The sequence below is a fragment of the Salmo salar genome, chromosome 19 (assembly GCF_965601325.2).
Source record: "Salmo salar chromosome 19, fSalSal1, whole genome shotgun sequence".
NCBI classification, from domain to species: domain Eukaryota; kingdom Metazoa; phylum Chordata; class Actinopteri; order Salmoniformes; family Salmonidae; genus Salmo; species Salmo salar.
Window position 1 is genome coordinate 60138501 of NC_138309.1, and position 26379 is coordinate 60164879.

Genomic DNA, 26379 nt, shown 5'->3' on the forward strand with positions numbered 1-26379 from the left:
CTTTCTTTGAGCAATTATTAGTATAAAAAAGTGAATGTAAAAAGTAAACATTCAATACAATAAAGCTCAGTATTTGTATTTATTTTATACCATATTTTTTGCTCATCTTTGTCAAGCTATCCGAGAACTCCAGCCCCACTGTATTGGCCCATGGTAGAAGTGGTCAGAAAATAACTTTTTGGACCCGTATGCCAACACATTTTGCTCAAAGTTGACCCGTTTTGAATAACCTACCATGAGACATCCATGTCTCCATCGGTTGAGACACCGCATACTCTTGAATACAGGGTGGGTGTAATTTTCATAATACAAATATAATTCATAGAATGACCTATCCCTTCAGACCACTGCAATTTAGCTGGTACATCGTTGACATTTTAATTGAATTGACATTTTTGCTTACAATTGCTATCACAAAGATGGTTGCCTCTCAATCCACTGTTCAACTTAAATGTTAATGCCTATTCTATTATCTATATTTCTATTTCTATCAGTTTCCTATGGAAGTTTAACAGTAATTTAAAACCACTGATATTGTCATTTAAGGCAACATTCTCTAGACCTTCAACCATCTTTGTGCTACCATTTTGAATGTTGACGTTTACATTTTAAACCCACTTTAGTACGTTTATCAGTCTAAACATGACACCACCACACTGTATTCAGAGCATGTTGACTTAACTGATGACACAACACAAACACCTCTGGGGAAAAATAAGGTCTAAGCTACAGCATATGAAGAAAACATTAGAATTGGGAGTTTACCACTTTTTTTTGATAATTTACATTAAAGGTAAAAAAATAGAATAAATTATCAAATAGTTTGACAATCCTATTTGTAAGCTTTTAAATAATACCAACACAACCATTTTATATTTTCCAGTGATGAAGACTTGGATGTTTCATGGTAGGGTGGAGTATGCAAAACTTGGAGCCCCTCTAGCTCCTAAATATTTTGACATTCAGGTACAAAAAGTTATTTTCTGACCACTTCTACCATGGGCAAATATGTAGCAAAAGTTTTATTCAAATCCAAAGGGGTGCAGTCAACATGATTGAAATCAAATGGACCAACCCTGTAGCTAGGGCTGCACATTTTGGGGAATATTCAGAGGTGGAAACTTTCTGTGATTTGAAATCAAATGGAACAACACTGTAGCTAGGGCTGCACATTTTGGGGAATATTCAGAGGTGGAAACTTTCTGGGATTTGAAATCAAATGGAACAACCCTGTAGCTAGGGCTGCACATTTTGGGGAATATTCAGAGGTGGAAACTTTCTGTGATTTGAAATCAAATGGAACAACACTGTAGCTAGGGCTGCACATTTTCGGGAATATTCAGAGGTGGAAACTTTCTGGGATTTGAAATCAAATGGAACAACCCTGTAGCTAGGGTTGCACATTTTGGGGATTATTCAGAGGTGAAAACCTTCCGTGGGAATATATGGGAGTTAACGGAAATGTATGCAAATTAATATTAATACCATTTAAATGTAGATGTTTTTTGCATTGGATATATTTACCATATCATTTGGAGAAGAACATAAACCTTTTACCTTATCATAAGTAGACATAATTGCAAATTATTAAATCCTTCCAATAGAAAAAAAACAATTGAGTTACGAATTTAACTTTAATTAAATGAGTTGACTTCACATGGGATGATTTCACTGAACAACAAAAGGGAATATTGAATGTCCCCAATGATCTGTAAAATGATAACCAAAGCTTTAGTTTCTAGACTATCTTCCTCTCAGGCTTCCATGTCTTCTCCCTGGACCTCCTCAATGTCCACCTTTTGAACATCAGACTCTGAGGCCTCATCTTCACTGTCACTTTCCAACCTTGTTGAGGATGGCTTGTTGTCAGGCTCAAAAAGCCTAACATTTGCCGGGTGGCAACCACTTTTTCAACCCTTGTATTGGTCAGCCTTTTGCGTGCTTTGGTGTGTGTGTGTTCCCAAACAAGGACCAGTTGCGCTCTGAGGCGGCTGATGTTGGTGGGATTTGGAGGATGATGGAGGCAACAGATCCACTTTGTCCCTTCTACCAGGTGGCTCATGAGATATGTTGGCACGACTGCCATATTGCATCTCCATCCCAAAGCACTTACTTGGAAGTGTACTTCCCCAGACTGCCAAGAACCTTTCCCTCATCCAGGCCAAGGTGGCAAGACAGTATTGATCTCTGCACCAGACAGGATGCTCTTGCCAGCATACTTGAGGTCCAACATGTACGCTGCTGCGTGTATGGGCTTCAGGCAGAAGTCTTCACGCTTTTTGATGTATTTCAGAACTGCAGTTTCCTCTGCTTGGAGCGACAGTGAAGTGGGCAGGGCAGTATGGATTTCTTCTCTTACATCTGCAAGCAGTCTGAACATCAGACAGGATGGCATTGTCTCCCTCAATCCGTGCAATGGCTACTGCTATAGGTTTCAGGAGTTTCAGGCTGCTTACCACTCTCCCAAAATACATAATCCAGGAGGATCCTCTTGATGGGCTGTCCATATTGGCAGACTGTGATATGGCCATTTCTTGGAGAGACTCCTTCCTCTCCAGCGAGACTGGAGACTGTTGCTGGGCAGCTTCAATGTGGTGCTCTTATTCTTCTCACTTTGCTTGGTGAGGTAGATTGCTGCTATAACTTGATGACCCTTCACATACCTAACCATTTCCTTGGCTCTCTTGTAGAGTGTATCCAATGTTTTCGGTGCCATAATGTCCTTGAGCAGATTCAATGCATGAGCAGCACAGCCTCTGGGTGTGATGTGAGGGTAGGCCTCTTCCACTTTAGACCAAGCAGCCTTCATGTTCGCAGCATTGTCTGTCACCAGTGCAAATACCTTCTGTGGTCCATGTTCATTGAAGACTGCCTTCAGCTCATCGGCAATGTAGAGACCAGTGTGTCTGTGCTCTTGTAGAATACTGATTGAGGGGTGGAGATGATGTAGTTAATTATTTCTTGCCCACGAACATTCGACCACCCATCAAAGATGATTGCAATAGTCTGCTTTCTCTATGATTTGCTTGACCTTCACTTGATCTCTGTTGAACTCTTCATCCAGCAAATGAATAGATAAAGCATGTCTGGTTGGAGGGGTGTATGCTGGAAGAAGAACATTCAGAAAACTCTTCCAACACACATTGCCTGTGAGCATCCGAGGCATACACAGCTCGAGCAAAGGCTGTGTATGACTACGTTCCTCCATTGAGTCAAAACTTCTGATTCCTGGAGGACCGTGAGCTGTTGCTATCTGATTTTAAAAAAAAATCATTTTCACCTCGAATAGAAGTAGAGGGACTTTTTTCAGAGGTTGCTTGTTGTGAGCGCTGAGGGAACTTTATGCACTTGGCCAGATGATTCTGCATCTTTGTTGCCTTCTTCGCATATGATTTGGCACAGAATTTGCAAATGTACACAGCTTTTCCTTCTACATTAGCTGCAGTGAAATGACTCCACACATCAGATAGTGCCTGTGGCATTTTCCTGTAAAAAAAAACAACAAATACATTTTCATATACAGATAAATAGTTAAGCAATTAGATTAAACAACTCCTTTGTAAGAAATGTTTTTAAATGAAACATGTATGGAAACAGGTTAATTAATTAACACTCCTCAGTTAGCAGGCTCAAGTAAGCTAAAACCCACATGGTAGAAAAAACTAACTAGCAGAAACTGTTAACAAGTTAGAAATGATTTAAACACACTTTGCTCTAGGCTACTATTTACTAGTTAACAAAAAATCATGTATGTCATATAAAATATATTCACCCCACCCAGTATTGTAATCCAAATTTACCAGAAAGCATGTAGTCCTTGGCTCAGACAGTGTAGTAGTGTGGGCTCAATAGCATCTCATTAGTGTGCAAGATCTTGAGAATCAGCTGTACATGTGATGGAAGAGTGCACTGTACATGTGATGGAAGAATGCACTGTGCATGCAGAGGGTTGCAATTCCATTGAATTGGGGATAGTTTAACCAAAATATGCCACAAGACCTAGAATTGTCTTGTGTATCCCACAAAACAGGTTCGCTGTTATAAGCTAACTTTTTTGATGAGTTTAAGCAAAATTACCGGGCTTAACCCCCCCCCCCCATGGAAAATTTCAGAAAAACGTTCCAGAAATTTACCAGGAAGTTTCCGACCCTTTGCGACCCTACCTGTAGCTAAATGCTGCCACAGTGAACCACTAAACAGAAAAGTTTTATGAACTTGGTGAATTCATGACACTGAGAGGAGGGGGTGGGGGAGGCTACTACAAATAGGGTAAGTCTATTTGAATTCATCACTTTTTGACAGCACCCCTTTTTGATTTGAACGAATCCTTCCACACATTTCCCTATTGTAGAAGTGCTTAGACAGTGACTTTTAGGGCCTGAATGCCAAATCATCCAAAAGATAAAGGTACTTACTTTTGGTCATGTAGTGCACAACTATGTGGACACCTGCTCATTTGAACATCTCATTCCAAAATCATGGCCATTAATATGAAGTTTGGCCCCCTTTTCTGTTATAACAGCCTCCACTCTTCTGGGAAGGCTTTACACCAGATGTAGGCGCATTGCTGCAGGGACATGCTTCCATTCAGCCATGAGCATTAGTGAAATTGGGCACAGATGTTGGGCGATTAGGCCTGGCTCGCAGTCAGCGTTCCAATTCATCCCACAGGTGTTCGATGGGGTTGAGGTCAGGGCTCTGTGCAGGCCAATCAAGTTCTTCCACACTGATCTCGACAAACTATTTTTGTAGGGACTTTGCTTTGTGCACGGGGGCATTGTCATGCTGAAACATGGAAGGGCCTTCCCCAAACTGTTGCCACAAAGTTGGAAGCACAGAATCGTCTACAATGTCATTGTATGCTGTAGAGGTTGACCGATTAATTAGGGCCGATTTCAAGTTTTCATAACAATCGGTAATCGGTATTTTTGGACACCAACTTACCGATTTAAAAAAAAAAAATAATAATAATTATATATATATATATATATATATATATATATATATATATATATATATATATATATATATATATATATATATATATATATATAAAATAAAAAAATAGAATTAAAAAAAGTAGCTTTTTTGCAATATTAACCAGGTGAAATTGTCACTTTTGCGTTCATTGCACGCAGAGTCAGGGTATATGCAACAGTTTGGGCCGCCTGGCTCGTTGCAAACTAATTTGGCAGAATTTTATGTAATTATGACATAACATTGAAGGTTGTGCAATGTAACAGGAATATTTAGACTTAGGGATGCTAACCGTTGGATAAAATACAGAACGGTTCCGTATTTCACTGAAAGAAAAAACGTTTTGTTTTCGAGATGATAGTTTCCGGATTCGACCATATTAATGACCTAAGGCTCGTATTTCTGTGTGTTATTATATTATAATTAAGTCTTTGATTTGATAGAGCAGTCTGACTGAGCGGTGGTAGGCAGCAGCAGGCTCGTAAGCATTCATTCATTCAAACAGCACTTTTGTGCGTTTTGCCAGCAGCTCTTCGCAATGCTTCAAGCATTGCGCTGTTTATGACTTCAAGCCTATCAACTCCCAAGATTAGGCTGGTGTAACCGATGTGAAATTGCTAGCTAGTTAGCGGGGTGCGCGGTAATAGCGCTTCAAACGTCACTCGCTCTGAGACTTGGAGTAGTTGTTCCCCTTGCTCTGCATGAGTAACACTGCTTCGAGGGTGGCTGTTGTCGATGTGTTCCTGGTTCGAGCCCAGGTAGGAGCGAGGAGAGGGACGGAAGCTATACTGTTACACTGGCAATACTAAAGTGCCTATAAGAACATCCAATAGTCAAAGGTATATTAAATACAAATCGTATAGAGAAATAGTCCTATAATAACTACAACCTAAAACTTCTTACCTGGGAATATTGAAGACTCATGTTAAAAGGAACCACCAGCGTTCATATGTTCTCATGTTCTGAGCAAGGCACTTAAACGTTAGCTTTCTTACATGGCACATATTGCACTTTTACTTTCTTCTCCTACACTTTGTTTTTGTATTATTTAAACCAAATTGAACATGTTTCATTATTTGTTTGAGGCTAAATTGATTTTATTGATGTATTATATTAAGTTAAAATAAAAGTGTTCGTTCAGTATTGTTGTAATTGTCATTATTACAAATAAATCAATAAATAAATATCGGCCGATTAATCGGTATCGGCCTTTTTTGGTCCCCCAATAATCGGTATCGGCGTTGAAAAATCATAATCGGTCGACCTCTAGTATGCTGTAGCGTTAAGATTACCCTTCAATGGAACTAAGGGGCCTACCCGAACCATGAAAAACAACACCAAACCATTATGCCTCCTCCAACATAATTTGCAGATGGCATTGGGGCAGGTTGTGTTCTCTTGGCATCGGCCAAACCCAGACAGATTTGTCTGTTGGACTGCCAGATGGTGAAGCGTGATTCGTCATTCCAGAAAACGCGCTTCCAGATTCCAATGGCGGCGAGCTTTACACCACTCCAGCCGACACCATGCGCAAAGCCAAGGGATCTTAGGCTTGTATGTGGCTGCTCGGCCATAGAATCCTATTTTCATGATTCTCCCGACGGAACGTTCTTGTGCTGACGTTGCTTCCAGAGGCAGTTTGCAACGGATTTTACACGCTTCAGCACTCTGCGGTCCCATTCTGTGAGCTTGTGTGGCCTACCACTTCGGGGCTGAGCCATTGTTGCTCCTAGAGGTTTCCACTTCACAATAACAGCACTTACAGTTGACTTGGGCAGAAATGTGATGAGCTGACTTGTTGGAAAGGTGGCATCCTATGACGGTGCCACGTTGAAAGCCACTGAGCTCTTCAGTGATTCCATTCTACTGCCAATGTTTGTCTATGGAGATTGTGTACATTTAACCTTGTGTTTTAGGTTATTGTCCTGCTGAAGGGGACAATTATCTCCCAGTGTCTGGTGGAAAGCATACTGAACCAGGTTTTCCTCTAGGATTTTGCCAGTTTCTTTTCCAGTGATGAAGACATGGATATCTCATTGTAGGGTGGGGCATCCAAAATAGGTCAACTTTTAACACCATTGTCTCTTGAATGTTTTGGCATTCGGGTCTAAAAAGTCACTTTCTGGCTCCTTCTTTCATGGGCAAACATGTATGGAAAGTTTTCAATCAAAAGGGATGCTGTCAAAAAGTGACTCATGGATTTACCCAATGCACTTTGAGCTTGGTGTGCCCACTTTCAATTTACCCCATGCATGTAGTAGCCTAGATGCATGTGGCATATTACTAGCCACACTAAACTTTATGGCTGGGATGATACCAGTATGGCAATATTTTTTTCCCATGGCAAATATTGAAGCAGACAACTCTGTTCCTTTAATAACCTGCTGCATGTAAAAGATTGTGTGCTATAGGTTGTAAAGTAAATTGTCATCCAGATACACATTTCATCTTTGTTTCCAACATCAGGGTTGTTTTTCCGAAAGAAGTTATCTGCTTCGTGTCTGGTTTCCTTGCCATGATACTAATGAGTGTCGCCATACTGGTATTGTCCTGGCCCTACTAAATGATGTTTCCATCTTTTGATAGATGGAGAAGCCTCCCCTGTCCAATGAGGATTACATGGCGGTGACACCAGAGACTCAGCTGGGCAGCTTGGCTGGCGAGGATGGTCAGGAGGGCGTAGTGGAGCCCCCCGCCCGGGATGGGTGGGACAGTAAAGTGGAGTATTTCCTGGCTCAGGTGGGGTTCAGCGTTGGCCTGGGCAACGTGTGGAGGTTCCCCTACCTCTGCCATCAAAATGGAGGAGGTGAGGATGGTGTCGGTATCAGTGGGTTTAACATTTGAATCATTAAGCAGCCACTCTTATCCAGAGTGACTTACAGTAGTGAGTACATACATTTTCGCATTTGTTTTCTCACCTGGTCTAGGATCAGTTTAGCCTTTTTCAGATCATAATGAATAAGATTACATGGATAAGGGAGACCTGATCCTAGATCAGCACTCCTACTCTGAGATATGTTATAAATACTGGCAAAGGTCTGAGGCGGCAAACTACTTGAACATTTTCCTCTAATCTTTGCTGTGAATGCATTTGTCTTGGAAAACAATAACTCAGTATGCCTTTTTAGTGCATCTTCAAATGTCCTAATGGATTTGCTAATATGATTCAATTACTATCCTCACTGTCATATTAACTAACACTTGGCACAAGGCCAGTTTTGTTTTTAGCCCTCGTGAACACTTCTATCTTTTTCTCCTTCCCACAGGGGCCTTTCTCCTCTTGTACGTGCTGCTCATGATCCTGGTGGGCATTCCCCTGTTCTTCCTGGAGCTGGCGGCTGGTCAGTCCATCCGGCAGGGCAGCATCGGGGTGTGGAAGCACATCTCTCCCAAGCTGGCGGGGATCGGCTACTCCAGCTGTGTGGTGAGAGATTTAACAATGTAGCTGTCCGCTAGTCATACAAACGCGGTCACCTGGGTCGGATTCATTACGCCAATTCTGTTGCAAAAACTCTCTTAAACGAAACAGGGAGGATTTACCTGAATTTGTCCCAGAGCAAATGAGTTTCTATCGTTTTGTTTTTATACGGATTCCGTAATGAATACACCTGACCTGACCCCACATGGCCCAAGGTCAAGGATTAGCAATGCTTCAGTTTGAGCACGAGATTTGAAATCCTATTGGCGCATTGCATTTGACTTTACATAACATCACTAGACTGGAGGGCGTTCTAATTGAGTTCAAATTTGTATCCCCAACATGTTATAAATATCAGGGTGTCGTATGAACATGAAATGCCTGGTAGGAGATCCTGAGGGAGACAACAATGTGTTACTAACCCATGTAAACTTCTCCTTTTCAGGTGTGTTTTTTTGTTGCTCTCTACTACAACGTGATCATCGGCTGGAGCCTTTTCTACTTAGGAAACTCATTTCAGTATCCACTACCGTGGCAAGAGTGTCCTGAACACGGTAACATAACTGGTAAGTAAACACTCCCATAGCAACGACCCATCAGCTGTGTCTAAAAAGCCGTCGTATTCCGTTCAAATCAAATTGTTATTTGTCACATACACATGGTTAGCAGATGTTAATGCGAGTGTAGTGAAATGCTTGTGCTTCTAGTTCCGACAATGCAGTAATATCCAACGAGTAATCTAACCTAACAATTTCACAACAATTACCTTATACACACAAGTGTAAAGAAATGAATAAGAATATGTACATAAAAAAATATATGAATGAGTGATGGTATAGAACGGCATAGGCAAGATGCAGTGGATGGTATAGAGTACAGTATATACATATGAGATGAGTAATGTAGGGTATATAAAGTGGCATTGTTTAAAGTGGCTAGTGATACATTACATTAAGATGGCAAGATGGTATAGAGTACAGTATATTCATATGAGATGAGTAATGTAGCGTATGTAAACATTATATGAAGTGGCATTGTTTAAAGTGGCTAGTGATACATTTATTACATCAATTTTTCCAGTGGCTGGAGTTGAGTCAGTATGTTGGCAGCAGCCACTCAATGTTAGTGATGGCTGTTTAACAGTCTGATGGCCTTGAGATAGAAGCTGTTTTTCAGTCTCTCGGTTCCAGCTTTGATGCACCTGTACTGACCTCGCCTTCTGGATGATAGTGGGGTGAACAGGCAGTGGCTCGGGTGGTTGTTGTCCTTGATCTTTTTGGCCTTCCTGTGACATCGGGTGGTGTAGGTGTCATGGAGGGCAGGTAGTTTGCCCCCGGTGATGCGTTGTGCAGACCTCACTACCCTCTGGAGAGCCTTACGGTTATGGGCGGAGCAGCTGTCGTACCAGGCGGTGATACAGCCCGACAGGATGCTCTCGATTGTGCATCTGTAAAAGTTTGAGTGTTTTTTTGTGTCAAGTCAAATTTCTTTAGCCTCCTGAGGTTGAAGAGGCGCTGCTGCGCCTTCTTCACCACGCTGTCTGTGTGGCAGGACCATTTCAGTTTGTCCGTCACTTTCTACCATCTCCACTACTGTCCCGTTGATGTGGATAGGGGGGTGCTCCCTCTGCTGTTTCCTGAAGTCCACGATCATCTCCTTTGTTTTGTTGACGTTGAGTGTGAGGTTATTTTCCTGACACCACACTCCGAGGGCCCTCACCTCCTCCCTGTAGGCCGTCTCATCGTTGTTGGTAATCAAGCTGTAGTGTCGTCTGCAAACTTGATGATTGAGTTGGAGGTGTGCATGGCCACGCAGTCGTGGGTGAACAGGGAGTACAGGAGAGGGCTGAGAACGCACCCTAGTGGGGCCCCAGTGTTGAGGATCAGCGGGGTGGAGATGTTGTTACCTACCCTCACCACCTGGTGGCGGCCCATCAGGAAGTCCAGGACCCAGTTGCACAGGGCGAGCTTGATGACGAGTTTGGAGGGTACTATGGTTTTAAATGCTGAGCTGTAATCGATGAACAGCATTCTCATATAGGTATTCCTCTTGTCCAGATGGGATAGGGCAGTGTGATGGCGATTGCGTCGTCTGTGGACCTATTGGGGCGGTAAGCAAGTTGGACTCGGTCTAGGGTGTCAGGTATGGTGGAGGTGATATGGTCCTTGACTACTCTCTCAAAGCACTTCATGATGATGGAAGTGAGTGCTACGGGGCAGTAGTCATTTAGCTCAGTTACCTTAGCTTTCTTGGGAACAGGAACAATGGTGGCCCTCTTGAAGCATGTGGGGACAGCAGACTGGGATAAGGATTGATATGATATAAGGATTGATATGTCCGTAAACACACCGGCCAGGGATGGGCAACTTTGATGTGGGTGGGGCCCACAAAAAATCTGAACTCATCATGAGTGGCCACAGTAGCTCGTAGGTCTGCAGTACCCACATTGACAGCGGGAAAAAAATATATATATTTGCAATTTAATATTTTACTATAGGGTGGAGCCAAATGTCTTCAGTTTTTTTATGATATTTGATGGTGAATGAACCCCCCCATCGGTAATTCGACCATGCTTTACCAGCCAAATGTTTTTTGCTGACATGAGCTAATTGAGTGACTGTAGCACTCTGATGCGCAACCACGTTTCGAAATTGCACCTGCTGTATTCTAACTGTCGACAAACAGTCAGTTGAGACCCCGACCGAGTTCCCCACAAATATTTATACTATATATAACTTTTTTTGTGTGGAAATTGATCCTCGGGGACCACCAGTTGCCCATCCCTGCCCTATATAGTGCACTACTTTTGAGCAAGGCGGCACATAAAGTGTACTATATAAGGAATAAGTTGTCATTTCGGCTGCAACAATCTTCTTCCATATTCTTTGCCTAACATTTTCACCTGACCATTGCTTTGTTTCTTAATCTCAGTGAAGGAATGTGAGGCCAGCGGTGCTACCACCTACTTCTGGTTCCGGAAGGCTCTTAACATCACCGACTCCATCAACGAGATGGGCGAGTTTAACCTTGTCATCACCTGCTGCCTGCTGGCTGCCTGGACCATCGTCTGCTTGGGCATGTTCAAGGGCATCAAATCCTCTGCCAAGGTACTGAATGTTCTGCTTAAAGGGGAAGTTTGTCCAAAATCCACTAACTCCCAAGTGATTCCATACTGAAAGAGGTCAATTATGCCAACAAAGGGAATCATGATCTGCTGGCACATTGTAGAACAGATGTCCACAGGCAGAAAGTGTATGATGTGCAGTGTAGCCCAAAGATATTGCTTTTGTTGTGTTGAACTTGACAGTAACGTGTGTGAGTGAGGGGGGATTATTTAATGTTTTACTCAGTGAACGGTATTTTTGCACATATGCAGCCTTGTGCACTTGATCGATGTCTACTATAGTGGCCACTGTAATAGAGCAGAAATAGAATACCTGATTGTTTCATTCTAGTTCTACGTAATATGTTTTTTTCCCAAATGCAGTATTTAGATGTGTGCGTGGTCACAAGCATTCTATTATAAAGGCTGTCATGGCTAACTGCAATATTAGTGTATTGTTTTTTTCTCAAGACTTGACTGTCATTTGCAGTAAAGTCAATGCAACAAATAACATCGGATTGCTTTCTTTACATTTTTTAGCTGTGAGTTAGGTTCACATTAACCACTTTTTATTTCACACACAGACTGATCATGTAGATCATATTGTTTGTTGTTTAATTAGTTAAAACCTACATTTCCCCCCTAGCAGGGATTTTCTGCGTGATTCAGTGAAAAAAAGTGTCACATTTTTGGGCCCTCACCAGTTTGCATCCCTGTTATAAATGACCGTTTTCCCTGCTGTAAGCCTTATCTACCCCTCCTCCTCTTCTCGTCCAAGGTGATGTATTTCTCCTCGGTCTTCCCCTATGTGGTGCTGCTGTGTTTCCTCATCAGAGGGCTGATGCTGGAAGGGGCTGCAGAGGGCATCAAGTACATGTTCTACCCTAAGGTATCATCATCATCCACCCAGCACGCCTGCTTAAGCACACACTTATAACAAACCCTGTTAGTGTGTTTGGTAACTGTTCTTCTGATTTGCTCCAAAGGGGTATGTGGTTCATAATTTCTCAGCTTTTGAAACCATGGCAATTAACAAACTAGATACATTTTGGTCATGTAGTGTATGTGGACACCTGCTCATTGAACATCTCATTCCAAAATCATGGACATTAATATGAAAGACTTTCCATTAGACGTTGGAACATTGCTGTGGTGACTTGCTTCCAGAGGCAGTTTGGAACTCGGTAGTGAGTGTTGCAACAGACGTATTTTACACGCTTCAGTGCTCGGCGGTCCCGTTCTGTGAGCTTGTGTGGCCTACCACTTTGCATCTGAGCCGGTGTTGCTCCTAGACTTTTCCACTTCATAATAACAGCTCTTACAGTTGACCGGGGCAGAAATCTAGCAGGGTTAACTGACTTTGTTTCTCCACTGACTCTCTCCCCCTCGCTCTTTTTTTCCCCTCGCTCTCTTCACCCCCCCTCTTTTCTCCCTCCAGCTGGAGATCTGGGGTGAGGTGCAGGTGTGGCGCCAGGCAGCAACGCAGGTTTTCTTCGCCCTGGGCCTGGGCTTTGGCTCGGTCATCGCCTATTCCTCCTACAACCCACGTAGCAACAACTGCCACCGCGACGCCCTCACTGTCTCCACCATCAACTTTCTCACCTCTGTCCTCGCCACGCTGGTGGTGTTCGCCGTGCTGGGCTTCCGCGCCAGGGAAGTCGCCATGCGCTGCGTGACTCAGTGAGTGTGCTTTTTTTGTGGGGGTTTTTTGCTCAGAACTTGGGGGCCAAATAAAATCGCCCACGGGCCACCAGTTGGAGTAATCTGTTAAATGTCATACCTACTCGGTCAGAAAACTCTGGGCCGTTGCTAAAATGTACAATGAACTGACTGCTTGTTCTCCACCCTCCCCTCTCTCAGGAACTTGGAGAAGCTGTCGGAGCAGTTCTCAGTGGGCCCTCTTGACCGGGACCTGCTGCCCGTGTTCAACATCTCTGACCCCAGCTTGGACCTCCTGGAGGCCTACAGGGAGTGGTTCAATGTTCACGGAGCCAAGGTCCCTGGCAACCTCACCGACTGCAGCCTGGAGAATGTGATGAACAAGGTAAACGGTTGATCTTGCGTTCAAGTTTGCCTCTTCTTTTACTGCATCTCACTCTCTATATTCTTTGAGTTACAGCTTTGCCCTCTTTATTTGGAAACCAAACTAACCTGCCTGTTTGTTGCGCCTCCCACTCATTATGAATTAACAAATTACATTTTAGTAGGTTTATTGCTAAAATGTGTATATAAAATGTAAAGGTAAAGTTTGGATCTGTTGAGATGCTATGTCACGATAAATGTAAATCTCCCCTTTGGCCTCTCTCGCAGGGTGTGGAGGGCACAGGGCTGGCGTTCATAGCCTTCACAGAGGCCATGACTCTGTTCCCGGGCAGTCCCTTCTGGTCAGCCCTGTTCTTCCTCATGCTGCTCAACCTGGGTCTTAGCACCATGTTCGGCACCATGGAGGGCATCCTCACACCCCTCACCGACAACTTCAAAGTGCTGAAGCGCCACAAGACCATACTCACAGGTACAACAAGACCATACTCACAGGTACAACAAGACCATACTCACAGGTACAACAAGACCATACTCACAGGTACAACAAGACCATACTCACAGGTACAACAAGACCATACTCACAGGTACAACAAGACCATACTCACAGGTACAACAAGACCATACTCACAGGTACAACAAGACCATACTCACAGGTACAACAAGACCATACTCACAGGTACAACAAGACCATACTCACAGGTACAACAAGACCATACTCACAGGTACAACAAGACCATACTCACAGGTACAACAAGACCATACTCACAGGTACAACAAGACCATACTCACAGGTACAACAAGACCATACTCACAGGTACAACAAGACCATACTCACAGGTACAACAAGACCATACTCACAGGTACAACAAGACCATACTCACAGCTACAACAAGACCATACTCACAGGTACAACAAGACCATACTCACAGGTACAACAAGACCATACTCACAGGTACAACAAGACCATACTCACAGGTACAACAAGACCATACTCACAGGTAAAGAGTTTCTCGTAACCCAGTCAGGCAGCCTAACGTGAGTTTCTGACCAAGTTTGTGAATATATTTTTTTATCTACCAATTTTCGTTGACGAGAAAATTGATAGATTCCCGTTCAAAACGGAACTGCAATTTAGAAATAATAATTCCAGCGGAAAAATCTGACATAACTATACTACACTGTAAATCGAGAAATATACACATTGATCAAACTGTTTGATGTACAGTGCATTGGGAAAGTATTCAGACCCCTTGACTTTTTCCACATTTTGTTAAGTTACAGCCTTATTCTAAAGTGGATTAAATTGTTTTTTTTCTCTCATCAATTTACACACAATACCTCAATGACAAAGCAAAAACAGGTGTTTAGAAATTGAAATCACATTTAAATAAATATTTAGACCCTATACTCAGTACTTTGTTGAAGCACCTTCGGTGCTGCACAAGCAGTGGGCAGAAATGTTTTGGTACCCTTCCCCAGATCTGTTCCTCGACATAATCCTGTCTCGGAGGATTATGGACAATTCCGTCTACTTCATGGCTTGGTTTTTGCTTTGATTTGCACTGTCAACTGTGGGACCTTTATATAGACAGGTGTGTGCCTTTCCAAATGATGTCCAATCAATTTAATTTACGCCAGGTGGACTCCAATCAAGTCGTAGAAACATCAAGGATAATCAATGGAAACAGGATGCACCTGAGCTTAATTTCAAGTCTCATAGCAAAGGGTCTGAATACGTATTTACATAAGGTAATTGTTTTTAATTTTTAATACATTTGCAAACCATTTCTAAAAACCTGTTTTCCCTTTGTCATTATGGGGTATTTTGTGTAGATTGATGAGGATTAAAAAAAAAAGATTTAAATAGGGCTGTAACGTAACAAAAAATGTTGAAAAATAGAAGGGTCAGTATTTGTTGCAATTTAATCCAAGGCACCACCATATTTTGTTGATGTAGCCTAGTTTTTATGTAGGAATCTGAAGCACTGTTGGCCAACTGGTAAATTGTTGAGGTTATTACAGCCTAGTGAAAATTCTGTTTTTACTGTATGATAACCTGCTTATAGAGTGACTGGGAACATATCAGATTCTCCTCTAAACAAAGCATGGAGCGGAGATTCAGCACAATGGATAACGCCGCGGTTGATCAATTCCTAGTGAATCTAAGTCCGCCATGCTCTTGTAGTGTAACATCATGGAACAATGTTGCAAATGTCTACCCTATTTCGGACCCAGTGTATCAGCCGTTTTGTTAACAGTGAGCGAGTAGCGCACATATTGAGCCTCTGCCACACTGGTAGTATGGAGATTGTCTACCGTAACTGTGTCGGGTCTCGTTTAGCCTATTCATGAAATTCAGCAATTCAAGCCATGAAGTATTCTATTGGGGACTTTATGTCGAGTAAATATGGCAGGCTGTTAGCGTTGTGATGACTGGTCTTATGTATGAATGAAGCCAGAGTTATGTCCAGTTCATGTAGCTAATCGCACGTGCCCATTTTGCATTAGTGTGGTATAGCAATTGTATATTATTGGTCCCGTCATTATTTTTCTCAGGAAACAGGAAGGAGCTTGGTCGAAATCTCGGGATACTGTTTACCGGTATTAAACCCTATTTGGGAACCACTGGAAGAAAACTATAGAGGTCAAGTACAATAAAGGCTTATTCACGTTGGCAGTCAAGTGTCTCAAATCCAATATTGTTCCACCTTCGTAGGTGGTTTGAAATCAGATATAAATCTGATTCCTGTCCATGCGACTTGTCTGAACGGTCAAATCGGATTTATTTGGCCTCAAGTGGTTTTTAGACTTATTTGGCATGTCTTGTTGCTTGCTAGCTACTCTGACAGTTTTTACAAGAACATGTAGTATCTAACTAGCTTGTTAATTGTTTACAAACAAATTATTGAATGTGCTATAAAGCTAAACGGCTAGCTAGCTATACTGAACAGAAATATAAACGCAACATGTAAAATGTTCATCCCATGTTTCATGAGCTGAAATAAGATTCCAGAAATGTTCCATTCTCACAAAAAGCTAATTTCTGAAATGTTGTGCCCAAATTTGTTTACCTTCCTGTTAATGAGCATTTCTCCTTTGCCAAGATAATCCACCGGACAGGTGTGGCATATCAAGAAGCTGATTAAACGTCATGATCATTACACAGGTGCACCTTGTGCCGGGGACACGAGGCGACTCTAAAATGTGCAGTTTTATCACAACCAAATGCCACAAATGTCTCAAGTTTTGAAAGAGGGGTGCATCTTTTCCTTTGAGGCTTTAAGTGTTCTTACATTATGATTTTGAACATTTAAAAAACTGGGAAACGTCCATGGCAGGCTACATGAGTGATGGGAAGCACGAGCACCACTTAACTTGTTTTTAAGTATCCCTATATTTCTATTATTATGGGGCTATCACTCTTATTAGTGCGCCTGCGCAGCAGTCAGTCGTTGTTGATGAACCTGGCCTGAGTGCAATGGCAACCATGTAGTGTGCTAATACAGTTTAGTAAACGTTGTTAAACTGGAACCTTGTCAGTGTGTCATTTCGAGTTAACAACCACCACCACTGTGCACACGTGTTACGAATCCCTTTGGCCCTGCAGTCTAGGGTGGATGGATACGAGACCCGTAATGTAACGCATGCAAATTATAACAGTGAAAAGGAACAGTGAGAACTAATAACCACAGACAACTTAAATCTACCGTCAAACACTCATGGTTCATTGTTTAAACACACAGTAATGGGGAGGGGGGGGGGAGGGGCTGAGCTGGACCCAAGGAAAGAAACAAATATCCAAAAACACCCCTAAGCTAGACTTGTCTGCTTCAATACAGCTAGCTAACTAACCAATAAAATACAGCGGGTGGTCTGCCCAGTTCTAACTAGTGTTCTTAGGCAAAGTATTCCTACGGGTAATGTATGCCCATGGGCGACTTGGCTTGGTACCCCCTTTTCCTACCATCACACCAACAGTCAAACACCATAACAAAACATACTCACATAATACCAAACAAATGTGACATGTAGGAGCAAAAAAACAAAAGAGCTCAATCCAAAGAGAGAGATTCAGAGAGATTGAGCTATTGAGAAAACTGACTGGCTTTTTAAACCAAGGGGATGTGATTGGGTAAGAGAAAAGAAGCAGGTGTGTCTTCAGGGCAGAAGGAAAGAAAATACACACACAGGATACCTGTATCCGTAACAACACGCTGTCGTTACTATGACAACTAGTGTAGCCATGTCAGCAAATGACTGCTGTCTGAACAAACACATCCGATTTGGTAACTTGTAATTGGTGTTTAGACTGTCAGTATTTCAAAAAGGATTTGAAAAACAGTCGAAGTTCGGTAGCCCGAAGTCTACGCCCCTTCGTCGGTGATTGGTCAACAGTACTTACTACTCCCAGTAGGAGTGGGACCTATGGACGGGATTCTTCAATTAAGTGTTTGTAATTTAATGAGAGAGGACTAGTTTTCATGCCAAAAAAATTCACTTGAGAAATACTGCACCAAACATCTTTAGTTAAATGTAAATTTGCCTGACTAAGGCCTGCTTGGTAAAAACATCAATGAATTACAGATTTTTTGATTTGTCTATTTTGAGGAAGTGTATCCTGGCGAAATTGTTGCTATGGTGTCAAGAAGGACAAACATTGGCACTTTTTTTCTTGTTTTTCAAGCAAAGGTCTTTTCAGAGAGTATGCGAGGCACAGACGTTCGCTTCGCCTAGGCGCAAACCAAATTTTAATATGCGGTCACGTTTTATAAGATGGCATCATAATGGGGCCTGACTGTTAGTCCTGACTCCTCTTTAGTAAATATGCCCAGTATATCTGTGTGGGATCTGTAATGTTCTCCCTCTGTCCCCCAGTGTGTAGCTGCATCATCGGCTTCCTGATTGGCATGCTGTTCACGCAGCGCTGTGGGAACTACTTTGTGATGATGTTTGACGACTACTCCGCCACCCTGCCCCTCATCATCGTGGTGGTGTTTGAGTGTTTCAGCGTGTCCTGGGTGTACGGCGCTGACCGGTAAGAACCTATTAGCTACAGTGACTGCATAAACCGCATGGCACACTTCAGAAATTAGATGAGACAATTTATTTCACGAAAGCGGAATATTCATTAAAGACATCCTCCGGTGCTTTGGCGACTAGTAAGTATTTTTGAAACCTCCCCTTTTTAGTGATGTGTCAATGTGTAGTTCATACATGCATAATCTATGAGTATATTACCTAAATTAGCCACGAAGTCCCTAGTTTTAAAGCAATTGTTTTTTGGAAGATGTGCGGTGCCATTTTCCCCCACATGGGCCAGCCCCCTAGCAATTCGAGTTACAGCCAATGAGCTTCAGCCCCTCGCCATTTGAGTGACAGCTAGCAAGACACACACACACAGTAGAGCCAGAGAGAGAGCTATGACATGGTGCACATATCTGAAATTCAGGGACCACTTTTGGCACGTGGGTGCTACTTTCAGAACTACTGGCTAAAAATGGTACAAAAGTACCGAAGAATATCTTTAACCTCTATGGGCTAGGTGGGACGCTAGCGTGCCACCCGTGGTGCACTCCATCAACAGCAGGTGCATTTCAAGAGCGGCAAATTTGAATCCAAATAAATGTCAAAATTCAAATTTTTCAAACATACAACTATTTTACACCCTTTGAAAGATAAACATCTCCTTAATCTAACCACGTTTTACGATTTCAAAAAGGTTTTACGGCGAAAGCATAAATTTAGAGTATGTTAGGACAGTACATTTACAAGAGTTGTGTGTAATGTTTTGTCAATTCAAAGACAGGGTCACCAAAACCATAAAACCAGCTAAAATGATGCACTAACCTTTTACAATCTCCATCAGATGACACTCCTAGGACATTATGTTAGACAATGCATGCATTTTTAGTTCTATCAAGTTCATATTTATATCCAAAAACAGCGTTTTACTATGGCATTGATGTTGAGGAAATCGTTTCCCTCCAATAACCGGCAGTCAAGTCAGCGTCACAAATTAAATAATTAAAATTAGAAAACATTGGTAAAATATTATATTGTCATTTAAAGAATTATAGATTTACATCTCTTGAACGCAATCAACTTGCCAGATTTAAAAATAACCTTACTGGGAAATCACACTTTGCAATAATCTGAGCACTGCGCCCAGAAAAATACGCGTTGCGATACAGACTAGACGTCATGTTGGGGAGATCTAAAATCGAAAATACTATGTAAATAATCCATTACCTTTGATTCTCTTCATCAGATGTCACTTCCAGGTATCACAGGTCCATAACGAATGTAGTTTTGTTCAAAAAAGCTCATCATTTATGTCCAAAAATCTCCGTCTTGTTAGCACATGATCTAAGCCAGCCGGACTTCTCGTCATGAACGAGGGGAAAAAATATATTTCCGTTCGTTCAAACATGTCAAACGTTGTATAGCATAAATCATTAGGGCCTTTTTTAACCAGAACATGAATAATATTCAAGGTGGACGAATGCATACTCTTTTATAACGTATTGGAACGAGGGTACCCAACATGAACTCGCGCGCCAGGTGTCTAATGGGACATCATCGGTCCATGGCTCTTGTTCGGTCAGATCTCCCTCCAGAAGACTCAAAACACTTTGTAAAGGCTGGTGACATCTAGTGGAAGCAATAGGAAGTGCCAAAATATTCCTCAGCCCCTGTGTTTTTCAATGGGATAGGTTTAAAGGCAATGCAACACATCAGGTATCCACTTCCTGTCAGAAAATGTCTCAGGGTTTTGCCTGCCAAATGAGTTCTGTTATACTCACAGACACCATTCAAACAGTTTTAGAAAATTTAGGGTGTTTTCTATCCATATGTAATAAGTATATGCATATTCTAGTTACTGGGTAGGAGTGGTAACCAGATTAACCTGTTGGGTCTAGGGGGCAGCATTTGCACGTCTGGATAAAAAAAATGTACCCGATTTAATCTGGTTACTAATCCTACCCAGTAACTAGAATATGCAGGAGATGTTTATCTTTCAAATGGTGTAACATAGTTGTATTTTTGAAAAATTTGAATTTTGACATTTATTTGGATTCAAATTTGCCGCTCTTGAAATGCACCTGCTGTTGATGGAGTGCACCACGGGTGGCACGCTAGCGTCCCACCTAGCCCCAAGAGGTTAAATCGGTTATGTTTTTTTATCCAGCCGTGTCAATACTGCCCCCTAGCCCTAACAGGTTAATGAAGAAATGTAATCATACTTGAATTATTCAAGGTAGAACGAAAGTGGCTCCAAATGTGGATTTAAAACATTGATCCTTCAGGTTGACTCGCTGTGTCTGTCTGTTTCCACTGGTCTCTCACTGATCATTGCCTTGTATATCTGAACGATCAGGTTCCTTGATGACATAGAGAAGATGCTGCACTGGCGCCCCCCTGTGGTGTATAAGTACCTGTGGAAGTATGTGTGTCTGCTGGCCATGCTGGGACTGCTGGGAGCCAGCCTGCTAAAGATGTGCTTCAAACGGCCCACCTACACTGCCTGGAACAGAGAAACGGTTAGGCAACGCTAGGCTGCTCATTGTCCTCTCACTTTGGATCGTATTATATTTAACCAATAAGGCCAGAGGGTGTGGTATATGGCCAATATACCACGGCTAAGGGTTGTCCTTATGCATGATGCAACGCGGAGTGCCTGGACACAGCCTTAGCCATGGTATTTAGCCATGGTATATTGTCCATATAATAACAAACCCCTGAGGTGCCTTATTGATATTATAAACTGGTTAGAAATGTAATTAGAGCAGTTAAAATAAACATTTCGTCGTACCTGTTGTGTACGGTCTGATTATACCACGGCTGTCAACCAATCAGCATTCGGTGCTCGAACCACCCAGTTTATAATTGTATTTAATCATCTCGGTTTCTCCCTCAGGCCTCAGAGGTGACTCTGGACTACCCTGACTGGGCCCTGGGCGTCTTGGCTGTTTTGATCATATTCGCCACGTTGCCTGTTCCCCTGGGCTACATCCACTCCACCCTGAGAAACCGAGCTAGACGCAACTCCATAGGAAGTGGCCTGGGAACCGACATGGGGGGCGTATACACTAAGTGCAGCACCGTGGAGTGTGACACCCCCGTAGCCGCCCTATTGGATGAACACCTGGAAAGGAATAGAATACCTAAGGATTCTCCCTCGCCATTGGGCGAGGAGAACCTCAGGCTCCTCCCACAGAGGGAAGGGGCAGAAGATATAGAGGATTCAACTAGTGTGTGAGGGGGAGGAAACGAGGAGAGAACAACAGAAGGACTAAGAGGGAAATATGAGCTGCTAGTTGGCTTGATGTCAGATGTTACATCATGGTACCACGAAAGAATGTATACTGACGTATACATAGAAAAATATATTTTAAAGATAAAATTACTAGTTTTAAAAGATCCTCTGCTTTCAGATGTTCTCTCTATTTTAAATAATATGAATGCAGCCATGTTGGGTTACATTTCATTTTTTATGCTATATTCCAGAGAGGTGAAAAACCCCTAAGGCTCAAACTGTTGTTCATAAATGTGGAGATATGTGTTGCCAAGACGTTGCCTCAAATGTTCAAACCTGCAACCCACCTAAGGTGTTTTTCCACACCACTTTACTTGGTTTCTTACAGATAAGGCTCATGATATGGGGCGGTAAATAACTCTTAAGGACTGGAATATTCCCTCCCACCACAGGTTGGGTGGAAAGGTATAGTTCCACTGTGCGATTGTGTTTCAAAGCGAAAGCAGTTACACAGACCGCCCCTGTAACATGTCCTGCAAATATGTGTCGAGGTAACTTGGTGAATGCAGATGCAAAAGGGGTGACAAAATATTTTCCTGTTTGCCTTCAGTAATAATTCCCATACGACGCACTTGAAAAATGGCAAGTGTTTTTTTTTTTGTTGCTTTAACCTAAATGTCAACGATCCTTGCCAAATTGTATATTGTGCCACTTTGTTGGTAATATGTAATTTTTCCTGCTTTTCACTTTGAAACACAATCAATGGAACTATACTTTTGTGCCCAACCTGTGGTGGAAGGGAATATTCCAGTCCTTAAGGCTCATGATATGGGGCGGTAAAGACCTTATCTGTAACTAAGTATGGGATGTTAAACATAACGGTGTGGAAAAACACAATAGGTGGGTTGCAGGTTTGAACGTTTTGGCAACACATCTCACTTATAAACAACAGTTTGAGCCTTAGGGATTTTATTGACAAAGCCGAGTTGGTAGTAAGGTGACAGTATCAATTTAATCAGTATAGGATCACGAGCACCTGTTTGTGAAGTTGGAAAATGAATCTCCGCACACTCAGGATCAATTTCTTTAGGCTGCGCTTTCCGTCGTCAGACATTCATCAGAGCGTGAATGATTTCTTTACTCACATGGTTACAATTTAGCTTCCTTTTACTTGAGCCTATTGGTTTAGATTCAGTTTAATGTAAGTGACATTTTTCGAAGTGGCGCCGTATCCTCAATGCTGAATTTTGTCTGAGGATATGAGCCATGAACTTGACTTAGTAAGGTCCAATAGTATTTGGACAGTGACAATTTTGTTTTGGCCCTGTACTCCAGCACTTTCAAAATATCTATGGGATTAAAGTGCAGAATGTCAGATTTAATTTGTGGGTATTTAGATCCATATCGGGTGAACCGTTTTTGTACATAGTCCACCAAAGTATGGGGACAAATCCACTTGTGTATTAAAGTAGTCAAACGTTCAATATTTGGTCCCATATTCCTAGCATGCATTGGCTACATCAAGCTTGTGACTACAAACTTGCTGGATGCATTTGCAGTTTGTTTTGGTTGTATTTCAGATTATTTTGTGCCCAATATAAATGAATGGTGAATTGTCATTTGAGTCACTTATGTAAATTAGAATGTTTCTGAACACTTCCACATGAGTCAGTCTCTAGGATTTAGTGGGTCTATGAAATGCTACTGTCCAAATACTTTTGAACCTCGCTGTACATTTCACTTTACTTTTAGATGGAATTTGATGTTAAGTATTTTTTTTTTTACATTATTCACATTGTGTTAAGATAGTACTTTGAGAAAGTGTATTTATACAAATGTGTAATATAATGCAAGTACTACTTTTAATGTTTCAGCCATATTTTTTAAAAAGTTATCCTTAGTGTATGTGTTTTTTTTTTATTTAAAAAAGAAAAGCATCAGGCTAGAATTATGGTTGACTTTTCTGATTTGTGCTTGTATTTGAAATGTTTTGTTGCCTTAGCACAGGTGTCAAACTCATTCCGTGGAGGGCTGAGTGTTTTTGCTCATTCCTTGTATTTGATTGATGAATTAAGGAACTCCTCACACCTGGTTGTATAGGGCTTAATTGAAAGGAACAACCAAAAACCTGCAGGCACTAGGCCCTCCAAGGTTGATTTGACACCCCTGCCTTAGTGTCTATCTGCAGTTGCCACAAATGTTGGGATTTAATAAATTATTGACTTGGGTTTTAACTTGAAATATACTTATTCCTGTTACCATATTAGAACTTATTGGTTATAATACATTTATATGTAGGGGTGACTAGAGAGACAAGGGGAAGTACAGGAAGGTTGTTCAAACATGTTATTGCTGAATATCAATATTTCTAAGGAAGGAAGTAAAGCGCAACAGTTCAGTTCCTGATTAAGGCAGGCCAGTTCCTGTGAAACTAGGACCAGGAGGGATGTGGAAATGAACTTGAGGTAAGGTCAACAGTTGAAGGTTATAAATTTAGGCAGGGCCATGACAATACCAGTAAGAGGAACGGACTGTTCCTTACCAGCAACAGATTGGGAACCCCTGGTCTAAGAAACAAACGTTTTTTGCCCACGACCCCATTTTGATATCTGAAAATTATCGTGACCCCAAACATGAAGATATTGTAATTAACAGCCAATGTTTACTTTTTTTATTTGGTGCTATGGCAGTCAATTGACAAACATTCTAACGGTAGATTATTTCACCATCGCATACTGTTAATGTGGGGCTATGACAATTGCAGTCTAACGTCCTTTATCTCACCCCCACTAATGAGGTGGGTGTGCTTGATGCATGTCGCGTCAGGGGGCGTGGCCGACAGTGAGCACCTTACCTCTGCTGTCACATCCAACCTGGATTGAAATGTCGTTTTAATGCAGTCGAGAGCACTGAATCCAGCTTCACAAAGATATGAGCTGGCGAATGGTACCATGCGTTTTATGGTGCTTTCAAGACAACTGGGAACTCTAAAAAAATACGAGGCCAAATCATGACGTCACTGATCCTTAGGTTGGGAAGTCGAGTTGGTTGAACGTTCAACTGTCTTTTTCCGAGTTCCCAGTTGTTTTGAACGAGGCATTAATGCTCAGAAGGAGACTGCAGGGTATTCGGTTTGTCAGGAACTAAAACTCCTCCATAATGACCCGTGAATGCGTTGACCCGTGGGGCCCCTGGCAAGATGTCGCCCGTACCTAAATCCGCTACTGATTTGTATTAGTCTATAAATACATTTATTTTCCAAAATTCGTCATTTCTCCCATGTCTTATTCGACTAGTATTTTTTAAAGCGTAAGGATAATAATTCAGCCATAGTTGTTCTGAAATGTGTATTGCTTGCCAACATTTTACTCCCTCTGTTTAATAACACACATACATTAATTAATTTCGGTTGCCTATCCTGACGAAGTTTGTCCTATAGAAAGTGACTCTAGCCACAAAATCAGAAACGGGGGGGAATTCTGTCAGGGGGGAGATTTTCGACAACACCGGCATGTCAATTTAGCCAGGATCAAAGTCAAATGGATTGGTAAGTGGTTCCAAAGTGCTCTTCCAAGTGTTGGTGAGCAGTCATCCCTCGTGTGGGACATTTACTGATGCTGTTTTCTGTTAGAAACGTGAACAGCGGAGGAAAGACTTCAATAAGAATTCTTTCCTCTGAATCCACTGATTCGGTCAATCTGTATAATGTTTTTGTATTTACCGTGCATGCTTGCGTTCAGTTTCCCAGCCTGTTACATAGGCAAGAATACATTTTATTTTCATTACACAGAAAGTCAACCAAGTCATTTGTTTTACATCCATTGTGAATGACAACAGTTCCTCTCAATGCGAAAAGTCTTTCCAGCACTCCCCCTTGATAACTAAGCCTTGGTGTGAAATAGAACATTGTCATGCTCTGATCCCATATCTCCACAGTTTTGCGAACAGGCGTGCGCGCAGTGGATGTGGTTTGATGTACAGTATATAGTTTACAATCAGGGTTGGAGAGTAACGGATTATAAAAATGGCAACTAAACCGTTACGTTACCAGCAAAAGTATTGTAATCAGATTAGATACTTTTGAAAAACTAGATTACTTTTAAATTCAGAAACGATGTTTGCGAGAAAAAAATAATATTTGACACTTGTTTTCTCAATGACATTCAAATCAGCATTGAAAAAAGGCGCTAGTTTAAGTTTGTTCCACCTTTTGTTCCATCCAGGCTGTATCACATCCGGCCGTGATTGGGAGTCCCATAGGGCGGCGCACAATTGGTCCGCCAGCGTCGTCCGGGTTTGGTCGGGGTAGGCCATCATTGTAAAATAAGAATGTCTTAACTGACTTGCCTAGTTAAATAAAAGGTTAAATAAAAAGTCTGACCACAAATCAGAGACCACTATGATGACACACAAAATGGGTTTGATGGATCACGGTAAAATGTAGGAATAGGCTTTTGTAGGCTACAGTCCAGCCTATGGAATAAAAGTGGGGCTTTTATTGCTCAATCTAATTCATGCTGATAAAAAAAAAAACTCTCAAACTTTTGACTTAAAGTTGCTACATCCATTTTTTGACTTATA

General features: G+C 41.9%; 1 protein-coding gene across 6 annotated transcripts in view; it reads left to right on the forward strand.

Annotated features, from left to right (window-relative positions):
• Positions 1 to 24032, forward strand: part of LOC106579242 (sodium-dependent neutral amino acid transporter B(0)AT2) — a 32572-nt gene extending 8540 nt beyond the window's left edge. For 5 of the 6 annotated variants that reach the window (XM_082965852.1, XM_082965851.1, XM_082965853.1 and 2 more), the window contains exons 2-12: positions 7564 to 7783; positions 8244 to 8401; positions 8841 to 8961; positions 11327 to 11502; positions 12277 to 12387; positions 12937 to 13178; positions 13359 to 13542; positions 13809 to 14010; positions 18417 to 18576; positions 20920 to 21082; positions 21460 to 24032. In XM_082965852.1, the coding sequence (XP_082821978.1) occupies positions 7564 to 7783; positions 8244 to 8401; positions 8841 to 8961; positions 11327 to 11502; positions 12277 to 12387; positions 12937 to 13178; positions 13359 to 13542; positions 13809 to 14010; positions 18417 to 18576; positions 20920 to 21082; positions 21460 to 21801 (2079 nt within the window). In that variant the 3' untranslated portion in view covers positions 21802 to 24032. Of the gene's footprint in view, positions 1 to 82; positions 289 to 7563; positions 7784 to 8243; positions 8402 to 8840; positions 8962 to 11326; positions 11503 to 12276; positions 12388 to 12936; positions 13179 to 13358; positions 13543 to 13808; positions 14011 to 18416; positions 18577 to 20919; positions 21083 to 21459 lie in introns of those variants that run through there. The other variant, XM_082965849.1, reaches the window with a different exon arrangement.
• Positions 24033 to 26379: the final 2347 nt, after the last annotated feature.